General features: G+C 44.2%; 1 protein-coding gene across 7 annotated transcripts in view; it reads right to left on the bottom strand.

The window, feature by feature from the left end:
* The window catches only part of LOC111659004 (neurexin-1a), a 249343-nt gene that overhangs the window by 133572 nt on the left and 101279 nt on the right, over window positions 1–14492 (bottom strand). For all 7 annotated transcript variants that reach the window (XM_023411798.2, XM_087175437.1, XM_087175440.1 and 4 more), the window contains 3 exons: window positions 13566–14007; window positions 7886–8269; window positions 599–802 (listed from right to left, as the gene is read on the bottom strand). In XM_023411798.2, the coding sequence (XP_023267566.1) occupies window positions 599–802; window positions 7886–8269; window positions 13566–14007 (1030 nt within the window). The remainder of the gene's footprint in view (window positions 1–598; window positions 803–7885; window positions 8270–13565; window positions 14008–14492) is intronic.

Here is a 14492-nt window from a genome sequence, read left to right as displayed (position 1 = left end):
GGGGGGGCATGTCTTTCCCTGTGCTCATTTAAGATACATTTGCTGATTTATGTGCGATCATGCATTCCTCCTACAATGATTAAAGTGCATAGGAACAAATGATTAAATGATTAAAAAAAAAACCACGTGTGTGCAACTAGGGGATATTAGAGAAGAGGTGTGATATTATTACAAACACCCTCCTTCATCTTCAATTGTTAGCTTCTTATTATGAACGATAACTGGCTGTATCTGTAAATGCACCAGGAAAGAATACAGCAGTGTGTGCGCTGTGAGGGGCAATTCCCTTTAGAGCAATGCACACATATGGATGTCGATCTGGGGTCAGCTGATGGAGTGGGCAGCGAGCATTCCCTGCTGGGCAATGGCAGCTGTGTGCTCAACTGGCAGTGAGCGGAGAGCCGCAGACTCTTGCCATTGAAAGTCTTTACACCATCTCCTTCTATTCAAAATATGTATAATATAAGAATAATTGGGGTGTGTGGATGTGTGTGTGTGTGAGAGAGAGTGTTCGTATTTGAAAGCGTTATCGAGCTTAATTTAGTGTTATCTGACACATGACTGTGCGGCTGCAGCCGGTGCATGTCCGAGACGTTACCTAAATTGACAGTCAGGCGCACGCGGCCGCTCTCCAGCTCGAGACGGAGGCTGTCAGCCGAGTCCCGAGATGTGGTGGCTATTAGGATGCCATAGGCTCGCTGGGAGCGGAAGCGCAGGGACACATCCTCAGCTTCTGTGTGCATCACCACGGGCAGCTGGACCTTCATGAACTTACTGCCATCATAGCTGAGGATGGTCGCCTCTGCAGAGAGAAGGAGGAAGAGAAAGTGGATGAGTGACGGGTAAAATGGAGTGTGGCAGTTTTTAAAGTGATGATGTCTTATTTGTGGATATAATTCAGCGCTGTAACTTTCAGTCTGGAGTCTGGAAGAAATACATTAGTGGGGAAGATATTAAATAGAGAGCATGTATTCAAACACAGAGTGAGACGGCCTATTATGCACCGAGATACTCCTACTGCAACACAAGCTTTGCAGTGAACCAGCGCTGACTTGTCATCCCATTCACACAGGAATGATTAAACCATGACGCTGACAAACACAGGGACGACTTCAGTCTTCCAGGAGTGTCTCCAGATGTGTTTGTCAGACATGTGCTTTGCAGAATTGCTAAGGAGGAGCACTCCACTGATGAATCCAGCTACTATGAGGCTGCTAGAAATACAAATACAACACAAAGAGAGTCAGTTCAAAGAGAAAGTGACTGCGAAATGGCATGTGCGCAGATATGTCATCCAAGAGCAGCGCGCAAACACTTGTCACTAGTGTTGCATTGCATAAGACTGTGTACTACAGCTGACAGCTACCCAAACTCCCTCCAAAGTCTGAGTCCTGTCGTCTCTGTGCCAGTGGAAGCGCTGCCCTCCATCAGTGAAAAGAGCATGGAAGTACATACATGCTATGACAGTAGACACACAGAAGACAGTGAACACATCATGACAAGCAGAAAAATCTTACTAGAGAGGAAATAAAGGAAACAACGCCAATACAAACTAACAGAGGTAATAACAAGTAGCAGTATTACATCCACAATTTTTGTATCTGCTATATAATAGTGGGAAACTACAAAAGGACAAATTGGTATTGACTGAGGGGGAAAAATACAAACGGTGACAGAATCGTAATAGTCTGTGGACCTTGAATATTGAGCTTCTGCTCAGGGTGACTGCATTTACTCAAAGCATTAGGCAGGAGAAATGCTGGGGCGATTGTTTAACACCGGCAGGAGGTTGTAACAGCATTTCCGGTAGTGTAACTAAACCAAAACCCAATAACAAAGCCATTACTGCAGCCGCAGTGCTGAAACAGATAGAAGGCGAGTTGGAGGGACGGGGGAGATGGAGAGAGGTGGGGGTGATAGGGTACCAATGTACACACACCACCTCATCACCACTTCCTCATCACACAGAGCCAATGTCACATCCATCCCCTGGGATGACTCCGTCACATTCCTCACCCAAATCCAATTTCTCCACGACCTCCTGGGGTATGCTGCAGATGACAGGGGCGTGTGACAAACGAGTTCTCACTGCTAAACTGTCTGCTTCCTGCCAGGCAGCTAAAGCAAAGAGCTGCATTTGGAAACTGTTAGCAGATGCCAGGAAAAATGGAGCAACTGTTCAAACTCCTAACACTTGAAAAAATGTTTGTCGCTGCAATATTAGCTAGCACTTAGACCCAACCAGAGCATTTCCTCGCCGTGTTTGACTTATCCTCTGCATGTGTCTACGCTTCATGCTGTATACAAATACACAGCCACTGTCTGGTGCTCAGGTGTATGTTTACTCTGGGAGGATGGGACGTGAAAACCATTACTGCCAAACAATGAGTGACAGATCTAAGTGCTGCACAGTATAGAATTTCTGCTCCAGCATAAACCCTGCTCCTTTTAAAATGCCTCCGTTTGAAACTAGATCCATTATACTCTGAAAAAAATGCTCAAGGTAAAAAGGAAAGAAAACAAAAAGAAGAAAAATCTAACACTGCACTGATGGTGACAATAATTCTTTGAATTAGCACTATCTAGCACTGTGTAAGCACCGCTTCCTTAATTACTAAGTGTATATAAAAACAGCATGGAGTCTGGTCAATTGACTAAAAACAAATACCTGCTGAGAATCAAGGTGAGTAGAAAGGCGTGTGATGTGACCTCATATAAATAAAGAACGCTTTACTCATATGAATAATCTTCTCAGACTGAATAGATAAAATTAATTACAACTGGAGTAAACATTGAATTTCATTCAAGATGTCACCATCGCTGAGACTCATACAAGAGCTCGTCTAGAATTGCATCAAAAAGAAACATCCAGACAGATATGAAAATATGGAGACTGACGTGTGAAGGAAACATTACCTAATGCAAAGTGAGCACCTGTCAAAAATCCAATCCTGGAAGCCCAGTCATTTTTTATTTATTTATTTTTTTTAATGGCACTCCCATGTTTAATATCAAAATAAATTGAGAGGACTGAAGCTGGGAGTTTCTGCCTGTGCCAACCCAACGGGAGGCTGTCAGAGGGGAGATGGAGCATACCAAACTAAACCAAGCATTCATTTTCTGTCTCGTAAAGCACAATACAACATTGTTTTCTGATTTTCACAAGAGAACAAGGAGCAATTTGGGCGGAGGGGGGAGGGAGGAGGAAGGGGGGGGGGGTTCAAAGAGGTAACAAATAAGGCTGTGCTACTAACAAGGGGGAGTAATGGCAGACAGGCTTCCTCCATTCTCCCCGAAGGAGAACAGCCTCTGCAGGAAGGGAGAGCTGTCAGCTGCATGTCACAGGATTGTGATGTCCCACAGTGTCAGGGCACCAGGCCCAATCCAATTCAAAAGTTGCTGGAATACAACCACTGCCGAAGGCTTTTTTTGGAAAATGTATGTTGAACATCCACAATAAACAGGAAGAAATGGCTTAGAGATATCATAAATAATTCAAAGCTGCTCATGTCTCTTTCACTGCAGCCTCTTCTTTGAGTATCTTAGTATACACGATCCGAGAAATAGACTCTCTGGCTATTAAAAGTGTGAAAAAAAAGAGAAAAAAAGTCTGCCATCCGAGTGGATTTCGAGAGACGGGGGGGAATGCGATATGCAGAGAGAAAGAGCATCATCACGGGCCGACTTCACATCTTGCTGCTCCGCGGCCATAAGGCAACTTCATTAGGGCTAGGAAAATGAGAGCAGAGACAGAAAATGGATCAGTGTGTCCGTTCGGAGTGGTGGAATCTGCAGCTTCAGCTTGTGCTGCTGTCAGGAATACACGCGACAGCCAAGACGGTAAAGATTTAGTATGTGCGAATTAGGTTTCTCAGCCCGCTGAGACTATTAAAAGGAGAATTACCATTTAGTTTAATGATTTACAAGTTAATCTCCAGTCTTTGGTCATTGCTGTGCTATCAAGGTCTTTCAACGAGACCCATTATCAGAAACTGTAGAAACTGGAAATCAAAAGCTCTGATGTACAGATAAAACCTTGGAGGAAGAGTGTGAGACTAATTGAATGTTTTACGTTTTAGGCTTTAGGTTTGTGTACTGAAACAAATAGGATTGTTTATTTCACTCTTGGCCAAACTTCTGTTCCACAACACGTGCCTATATCCCCAGATAATCAACCCAGAGCGCTCTCACAGTCACATTTTGCATGTTTTTCGACCAATTTTCTGCACATCTGTGTGCACCGCTTCAGGGCATGAGACAACCAGTTCTCTCTAATTTGTGACTATATTCAAGTGTGGTGAATGGTGACTAACACACAGTGCGCTGTCAAAGGGCATGGCTAAAACGTGTTTTAATGCTAAAACTCAGCCATATTCCCCTTTAAGGGCATTTCACAATTACGCAATAACATTCTGCACCTCTTGGCTTTTGCTTCGGACCGATGGCAAATGGTTTTATGCTCTGAAAAGCAATAAATGTGCTCAAAGAACCAGTTTTTCTACAGTTAAACTGATTTACATAATGTTTTGATGTATTCCATTGTTGCGGTCTATGTTTTGGAACAAGATATCCTGCACCTAATGTGGATGGTGGGAATAATATATTGCAGTATTATGGATTCATGCCTTCAAAAAAAAAAAAAAAAAATGTGTGCTCACATCAGAAAGTTGTGTGTGTGTGTGTGTGTGTGTGTGTGAGAGAGAGTCAGGCACATGTGAGCAAATTTGTGTGTTGATCTATATATTGATGTTCCGCCCTTTATCTTTATTCATCGCAGGTATGTGTAACCGCCGTCCATGTGAATTCATGCAGGTGCCGTCAGTGTTGGAATCCAGCACGTCATATCTCATTTGGGAATATGTGCATGTGCTGCAACGCACCTACTGCACCATCTGGGAGACGCTGCCTTAGCCTCACACTTGCAAGACTAATATTTGGGCTAATTAGCAACTGGAGGAACAATGAAGGGGAAGACATTTGGGATGCAAGGGGGAAAATTGCTTTGTCTGCTTAATTAAAATCTCTCAAAATAGGGCGAATAGCTCCATGGTTCTCTTCCGAATCTCCACCTCCTGTTCCTTCCACTCGTTGTCCTCCTCCTCCTCCGCCATATGCAGTAGCTATATTTTGCCACCGGGTGGTACACCATGCATGGATAAGTGAGAGCTGGGGTAATTCTTTTGACAGCTCCTCGGCCTGCTGGTGCCTGCTTCATCCTACCAGCGCAGAGGCAATCTGGAGCCATCAAAACAGCTGGCAGCACGCCGGGCCCCATCCTCCATACCACTGCTCCCACTCACACTCCTGTCGATGCCAGTCTCATACACAAAGCAGAGACAGCCAGATAAAATTAAAAAAAAAGAAAAAAAGAAGAGAGTTTGGATTTGGACAGAGCAGCCGAGATGGCAGGAGACGCTCGGGTGTGAGGAGGAAGAGGAGAGGAGGGTCATGGTGGTGGAGACCCTCTGTAACACGCAGTTGATTCAAACGCAGAGATGCAGATTTTTTTTTTCTGCTGTTGTTTTCAGAATAAGTCAGGTGGATTATGTCGTTTTAAATTTCCAGAGCACTCTCTGGATAAGTAAATCTCTTCCTGTAGTGAAACGATCTGTGCCCACTAAACCTCCCTCATGTACTATGCCCTAATTCCTGTCAACTCATTAGCTAGAATGGAAATGCACATGCGGAAAAATCAGAGCAGCCTAACTGACACATTCATCAGAGATGGAGGAGATTTAGATTCTCTCTTTCGTGTACTCTTTTAGCTCGAATATTAATTTCCTGTCTTCGCATTAACTACATTTCTGCAGTTACACGACAGGTCACACGCGATCAGACATTCACGACTGAATCACCCGCAGTAAACAGGAAACGCAACATCTTCCGGGTATCACGTGCATCCGTGTTATTTTGCTTCCGTTCGACTCGGCAGATCTTCGATCAAGCATCAAGCCGTGTCTTTAGCGTGTCATCAGCCAGACGTAGTCCGCATCCCATAAACCAGGGTATTTCAGCTAACTGCATTTTATAGGGTGAATGACTTAAGCACATGTAGAGCTGACACATGTAACTGCGTGGGAGGTGTTACATTCCAACTAGAGTTCCCTTTTCTCTCCCCCCCCACCCGACGAAAACCTGTTCCGGCTGTCGTTCCTGCGCAGATGCATCACACTGTGATAACGGTGTCACATGCTTGGGCTCTTTTTTGACATTTGCCTTGAGTATGCATATGTTAATTGTTTTCGCTCATTTGCTTCTCTCGCTCCGTCGAGATTTCATGATGTAAATTCTGCACATACTGCTGCGGCATGAAACCTTCACCCCTTCAGAAGCACAAGACAAATACATAGTAATATATGTATTGTAAACATTGGCCGAGGGACATTTTTGTGTTGATACCATATTCATTATAAATTCACAGTATACAGCAGCTTTACATACAGTGAATATGCACTTAATTCATGAATAAAAAAAATATCATTAGGCCACTCATCTGCGATTATTCAAAAATCATTTGAACTGTATTTTCAGACCTTCAAATGATTTTCATTATTCCCAAATCCTGGGCTGTTAATATGAGTTCATGTCACTAATCTCTTTGGCGTAAGACCTATACATTTTATAACATATTTATCCAATCAGTCTGAAAATAAGCCAATTTAAAAATAATTGCCTCGGTGCAGAACGTATGAGCAAGTGAAGGATTTGGTGTCCTCGCACAGCTGTTTGCTGTTTTAATCGGGCTAGTGTTCAATCAAAGGGGTCAAAGGGCAATCCTTCATCACCAGGCCAACAAGCCAATGCTGAAGAGGCAAGAAAAGCGAGTCCACGCTGAGCTTTGCATTTGTAAGCAAAGAAATGTCCTTATGGCTGCTTTTTTTTCTCTCAGCTACATCATTACACATACAGTAACAAAAAAATATAAATACAATAAAAAGGATCTGCAGTGGAGTGTTAAGGCCAGGTTAGCAAGACGGTCTAACTTCACACAACTGCAGCTCTTACAATACGTAAACACATACACAGATATTGGTTTATTTATCAAGTCATAAGTTAGAACAAACACTGCAGAGGAATTTTGAGAAGAAAAAGCTGTGATACTCAGACTCAGGTGTGCTTCAGCTAAGACATGGAGCTCTCAGAGTTCAACTGTGTGACACTCAGTCCTCCTATTTCTCTTCTGTGGAGGAGAGAGGGATAAGTATTCCGCACCAGGTCTGGTCATGAGCGAGTGGTTTGATGAGCCAAATGGTTAGCAGTAGACAGCCAATTTACAGGCTTGTGTGTATGGCAGACGTGACCAGGAGCTTCTCAGTGGTGCATCAGTCACCTGCCACTCAGCATGGTCTAAACATCAGCCAGTCAACACCTTGCTCACTCTGACTCATTCTGTCTGTCTGTCTGTCTGTCTGCCTGCCTCTCCACATGTAACACTTTCCTTTCCTGTCTTACATTACTTTCAGTTTGCTGCTGATGTTCAACCATCAGCCCAGATCAAAAAAAACAAAAAACAAACAAAAAAAAACCTGCAGGTTGTCGTCTGGTGATGCTGAACTTGGAAGGAGGTCCATTTCAGACAACAAATACTAAATCTATAGCGGATATAATTAAAACCCATTGTGCTTCTGCTTGTCTTTGATGTCAGTTATATTCACACTTCTGTGGTCACATGCCTTTCTCAGAGGACAATGCACGGTGCGGAAGAAGTGTGTCACTGTGCAGCATCAGCGTCAACATTTCAAACACACACACACACACACACACACACACACACACACACACACACACACACACACACACACACACACAGATTATGCCTACCAGACAGAAATGGTGCGCTTCGAAACAGCTGGCTAGACAAAATGAGACAAAAACAAAGTCCTACCTCTTTCGCAGGAGCGCCCCAGGTATCCAGTCCCAGAGCAGTCGCACACATAGCGGTTCCAGCCCTCTCTACAGATCCCATTGTTCTGGCAGGGGTTGCTCAGACACTGTTTTGGAGGCTCCTTGGAGCACGAGGGTTTCACCCCGGCAGCCTTCTGGATCTCGGCCAGGCGCCGGACATCCTTACTCTGTCCGTCAATGAATAGATCCCGGATGCAGCCCACGTAGCCGTAGTTGAGCAGTGCTGTCCACACCTCAGTGGGGAACACCAGTCCCATTTTGTTCTCTGGCAGACCCCCGAGGTAGAGATTGTCATCCAAGTCTAGGATCTCACTTTCTCCAGGGGCTGTGTAGGCAGTACGGAGGGTGTTGATAGAGATGGTACCTGAAAAAATAAGACACAGTGGGAAAAGTTTATCTTTTCTTTTTTGAACTAAGAGGAAACCTATTGATGACTGTAGATGCCAAAAGACACTATCTTCCCTGCAGAAACGCAAACATGCAGAGAAGACCCGTTTAAAGATGGTTTGATGAAGAAATTAGCCTAATTACTTTTATCCATCTGGACAGGGTCAGGATTTTCTTCATTTAGAATGACTGATGAGTGTTGATAAGACACATTAATCACAGGACAGCTAGTCTATTAGCAGCCTAATCTGGGATCCTAAGAGTATCCTCTCCATTTTCCTTGGATTTCCCAACATAAATGTCCTTTATCTATAAAGCAGTGCATGGTCATAAAAAAGAAAAGATGGGGAAAGAAAAATCATTGCCCCCTCTATCATTTCAGCCACCAAACAAAAACAACAACAACAACAACAACAACAAAACCAAAACAAAAAAAACATTGCAGCCATCTTTTTGAACTTGATTAACGGACTGCAGGCTGTTTTTTTTCCACCCTGTCTCTCCTTCTGTTTGCCTCTCCAACACATAAACCTGCAATGAGAGTTTGTGTGTTTCCCCACCATGATTTATCGCTCTCATTCAGGTTTAATTCTCGATCTGGAGCACGGTAAACAACAGCGGACATGACTGGACTGTAAAGCTGTGGAAAAGGAAAGCCTTACTGTGGGACTCAGACTGGGTGATTAATTTGTATATGGATCTGTTACTCTCAGTGCAGGAGCCATTGTGGATCTTTAATTAATGGCGGCTGCGTCCACTGCCCGCATCCTGGTCCAGTAATCTATACACTGTGCTCGCCAAGGAGCCGCGCAGGCCACCGCCTGGGGAGAGCGGCGGAGAAATGGCAGGCTAAGGGCGCTAAAAAAAGTTAAATTGCCATAAAATCATAATTTGCATTTTGAGTGGCAGATGCATGCCATGGTAGATATGAAGGAGCTATTAGCTGGTTGCCTAGGGCTAAATGGCAGCCTCCTGACTGGCTTGTATGTGGAAGAGGAGTGCAGCTTTTAAGTTAGTTTTCTAGTCAAAGTGTTTATGTTGGGAAACAAGCCCTGAGCCACACATGAATTTCCAGCAGAGCTGCAGGAGACACATTAGACATTAAATGGGGCCTTTCACATTTCATTACAGCTACCATTAGCATGCATGAATGTACATATCATAATTAATTATACTTATGATAAATATCTGTATATCTTTTTTTCCAATCAAAGCACAGTTTCTTTGTGTTTTGCTTTACTTTTCTTACTTTTATCTGTTAAATCTAAAAAGAGAGGCTGCCACAAAAGAAAAAAAAGACACCGAAATAAGTCTATAAGCTAAAAATAATCTTGGCTATGTATGCGTCTTATTGCCAAGGTGAGCCAGCCTTCTCGCAAAAAGCGCCTGAGAGAGACAGCTAAGGACCGAGTGCACAATGATTAACCTGGTCCCACTAACATGTTCCAGCTCTTTTCTCCGGGTCTTGGCCCCAGGCATCTGTTCCAGCACTTTCCTGCCGCCACCCACTGCCCCTGCTCTCTCCAGCCACAGCTGTTGTGACTTCCAAGCTTTGCACACTTGGCAAGGGCCACCCGTCACGCAGCCAGAACAGCTCCCTTCAGGTTAGAGCTAACGAGCTCGCTACATCAAACTCATTAGCGAGGAAACTTTTCTCGGAGTAGAGCAGGTGCTCGGGCTGCAGAATGATGGTCAGCATGAACCATGGTGGAAATATCTACACTCCGGGTTATGTGTAAATGCAAAAACATTCACTGTCAGGTCTCAGGCATATGACAGGTAGAAGCTATAGTGTGAAGTAAATTGCTTTTTTGAATTATACATTCACAAAGTAAATACTTCAGGAGTTATTATCTAATGGCTTCTTCTCACGCTATCTATACTTAAGTCAGTCATAAACAGCAAACAAGGAAGCATACAGTAAGCATGTCTGTCTAAATTGATGTAAGTGCAAGACAAGAGAAGGATGTCAGCATCTCTCAGGCATCTGCTTGGAGTGCTCTGCTCACTTGTCAAAGTCCCGTAAGGAAGTGTGTAAACACAGTCAAGCTATGTTAAGTCAAAAGGCACTATACAATCCCATGGGGACATGTGCCATCACCAAGCTCGCAGCATGGGAAACATAATACACATACACACACTGCAGGACTGCCTATGTTTGGAACATTAGTCATAGCCAAAAGGGGAAGGGGATGTGTCTCTGCGAATGCTACCGAGCATAAAAGAGGAGGAGATGGATGCAGAACAAGATGGGAACATGGAGATAAAGATGTCTGGAAAGAGGATGAGGGAGTGGTATACGATGACAGATAAGAAAGCAGATGAGGGAACACGGCAGCAAATAATATCTTGAGAATCAAGTACAGGATGTACAGTAGAGGAGAGGTGATCAAAGCGATGATGCAGGCAATAAATGAGGATGAATAATGATGATGATGATGAGGAGGAGCAGCATTCCAGCAAACTTTAAAACACTTTGACCGCGTTTCTCTCTCACTCTCCATCTCTCTTCACGGGCTGACCTGTAAGTGGTACTCCATCATCAAACCTGAAGGCAGGGGTCCAAGTGACAGCTCAGATCTCTCTCACACTTTCTGCATCAGCAGCCAGGCTCAACTTGGCATGATGTCCCCTAACCCTACTCACACATCCCCAAAACATGTTAGACAGGGGATTACTACAATCCAGTTAGGGCGATACGGCCAAATCTCTCTATGTGATTGGATTCTCTGTAGAGAGAGAAGCTTGAGAGTAGGCTGTGAGGATGGGGGGGGATGTGTTGTCTATACGTGTGTGTACGTGCATGGCTCTGGTTGTGTACCGTACACGTGTGTCCGCGCTCGTGTGTGTTGAAGTAGTAGTGCGCGTTTGCCCAGGCAGGAAGTGGGGGGCTACAACAGAGCAATGTCCATGTAATGTCTCTGATGAGTGACCCACGGCACTCCCAGCACAGAGGCCCTCACTTAAAAGCGGAGTGTCTCATAGCGACTCTAATGCTTTGAGGTTAGAAGATGCTGTCTGAGAGCGAGAGTCCATTTACAGGCTCGCTTCCTGCGGGAAGAGCCGGCTAAACTAAACAGGGCAGGGATCGTTATCCGCCATCGTCACGGCTGCAGGAAGTGCCGCACATGGAGGACCCGGCTGCAGTTAATTACATCTGTTGTGTTGCACTTTTGTTTTGAGTGATGCGCTTGGTGGTGTGCATTAATAAAACATCTGACACACAGATGAAGAACAGAGTTTACCATATGTTTCATGACTCATGCTCTCGGGGGACTGCTGAATTCTTTTCTCATGTTTTAAAATGACCTCAAGTCTAGAAAATATTAAAATGTATAAGAAAAAAAATCATATGGGCGTATAATACCCGACATGAGTCAGGCTAGCATTATGTCATAGAAGGAACTCTACTGAATAATAAGTTGACGGGTATTTATTATGTTCAATTATTAACAGCATGCCACAGCTTTTATCCAAATATCAATATCTGTCAATAATTTATGGAGAAAATAAATATAAAAAGCCGCATTTAGAAAAGCGATCCTGAAAGTTTTTATATCACTCTGTTTGCACAAATCTGCTATTTAATGCACCATTAAAATTACATGTATCCTGTGGGGATGGAAATCACATGAGGCCTATTCAGTACAAAAGGAACTGCAAAAATTCCATTGCTTCCATTTGAGGTGCAGTGTACACATCATTACACACTGCAAACAATAGTGCTTTGTGCAGTTCATGGAAATCTCAGGATGCAAGATGTTAGACTTAGTAGACCTGCATACTTGTAGGATTTAATTGGCTCCAATTGGAAGGGCGAGCAAAGATAAAATAGTGCTGGTAAATTTGAAAATTTTTCTGTAATTTGAAGCAGTGTGTGTGTGTGTGTGTGTGTGTACATGAAACAGAGAGCACTGTGTCTTGCCATTTTGTTACTCCTCTCACATCATATTGCAGTCATCACATCGCAGGGACCTTTGTATGTCCCCTTTACACTCCAGTACGTAAGTGTTGATGCCTTAGACTTGAGGAGAGGAGGAAAAGTTATTCGGAAATGTCATTAGTGCAGAGCTCAGCACAGCACTGTGCAGTAACTGTCTCAGTCCTGGGAGAGACCACCTCCTGTTTCCATGGAAACTTAGGCAGGGTAGACAGCGAGAAGAGCGAGTGGAGAGAGCTCGACTAACACAAAAAGATATTCGATAGCTTGTGTGTGTGTGCGCGCGCATGTGTGTAGTGTGTGTACAGTAAGTGTGTGGGGGTGGATGATGGGAGGTTACAAGACAGATAATGAACACGGTGATATTTAGCAAAACAGCATTTCTTACAGTTTGGTCTAGCATAACTAAATGTTGTACATTTATGTTATTTGAGAAGTCACCCACAGCTTCTATTCCGCCACACTTTTGTCGAGCAGAAGCCACTCAGTGCTATTTATTACTGTATAGGACTGTATTCAGCCACCTCAACCATGGGCTTTATTGCTATTTTAACAGTGTGCATAGCTCAATTCAGACCACAACCCAGTGCTTGCTTTGGGGGGTAATGAAACAGTTAATCTAATTTCCACTTCTTGAGATGGAGTGGAAAACATGGTCAAGGGGTATATCTAATTTGCAGCATGACATTGCAGGGCCTTGGCTCTAAGCACACACTAACAAATTGCTGCTTAGATAAGCAAATCAACGGGGACCAGAGCAGAGCGACCCGGAGCTCCGAGGACACAATGGGAGAGACGGGGCAAAGTTATTTTGTGGAAAATATGTGTCTGGAATCCCGACACATGACACATAGGTACCACTATCTGAAGTTCAGTTACTAGCATCAAAGCCTCCTGGCTAGCCATAAGCATTTACAGCCCATTTCCTTCACAGAAAAGTTACCTGTAACCCTACGGTAGTATTTTTGCTGCAGATAAATAATTTATCTCCATAGTGCACAGCAGAGTTCCTTCTCGCCTCTGCTTAATGTTGCATTGTATATATGCATTCTATGATAATCATTCAGGCTACAGACTAGTCTTCATCCTAATAACAAACAGGCAAATATTTATGAATGCAGTGGCCCTGTGAGCCTAAGAGAGCGCATCTAAAGAAACCACATGCATATATGCTGTCGAATTGGTGAAAATGTTTTTTTCGCTCGCTCGTGTTTTGTCTATTTGCATGTGTTTCCTTAAATTGCGCTGTGCTGAACTCTCAGGGCCACCGTAGATGTAACAAGAGCCCACGCTGCTCCGTGTTCTTTGTGTAAAGATTGTGAGTGAAAGTTACCTGATCTGCCATCTCGCTGGAAGTCCACATGGTACCACTCGCCATCATTGACTTTCTTATTGACCGCCTTGGTCTTTGTGGTTCCTGAGCCCATGTCCAGCAGCAGGTACAGATGGCCATCGAGCATCTCAATGGCAAAGAAGTCCACCTTGAGAGTCTGGGGACTCTTTGAATCCTTCGGCTGCTGCTTGGGCTTGCCATGGCTGAAGAGGAGAAGGCCGTTGGGCTCTGTGGTGCGGAAGTCAAAGGAGATGGAGCCCGTCTTCTTGGCGTTCCACTTGTTGAGCATGATATAAGACTCTGGCGTCTCGAATGTGATGGGGTCCAGAGTGGCCACGTTCTCACACTTGAAGGCCACAGTACCATGGATCTTCATCTTGGGATCACCCTGCCTGGCCAGCCTGGACAGCTCGAGTCTCACGTCATTGTTTTTGTACACAACCTGAATCGGGAGTTGAGAAAGAGAGTCAATTCTAACGCCATACACAAAGCAGCATAAGACTGACTGACGTTTACTGCTGGGCGCAGAATGTAAATGTTCTATGAAAAACCTTTCATATTCAGATTGAGACTGCTGTATCATGTTAACCTCAGATGCAGTGACAAACCACAGGGAGAGGAAAAAAAAAAAAAAAAAACTTTCCCAAACTCTGGCACTTCATCACTCAGGAATAGGATGAAAAGTGGATCATCAAAACACATTTCGGTGCAGACACAACAAAACTGTCCCCCCTGGTCCAAGACTGAATCACATCTTGGCAGTGTGCTCTGTCAGAGGTTGTCTGAGCCCAGCCAAGCGTACAACCATAAATTAAACCACCAGTTAAAGCCCTATTGGTCAATGCTCTTGGCTTCTCAATTGCCTTGGGTCAGTGAGGCTCCAGGTCTGAATTACGCTGGGGTGCTTTGCCCGCCTGCCTGCCCCCC

This window comes from Seriola lalandi, unplaced genomic scaffold, assembly GCF_002814215.2.
Source record: "Seriola lalandi dorsalis isolate HSWRI2012SDOR001 ecotype SW California unplaced genomic scaffold, Sedor1 jcf7180002054470, whole genome shotgun sequence".
Lineage (NCBI taxonomy): Eukaryota > Metazoa > Chordata > Actinopteri > Carangiformes > Carangidae > Seriola > Seriola lalandi.
This window is presented reverse-complemented; position numbering and strand designations above follow the sequence as displayed.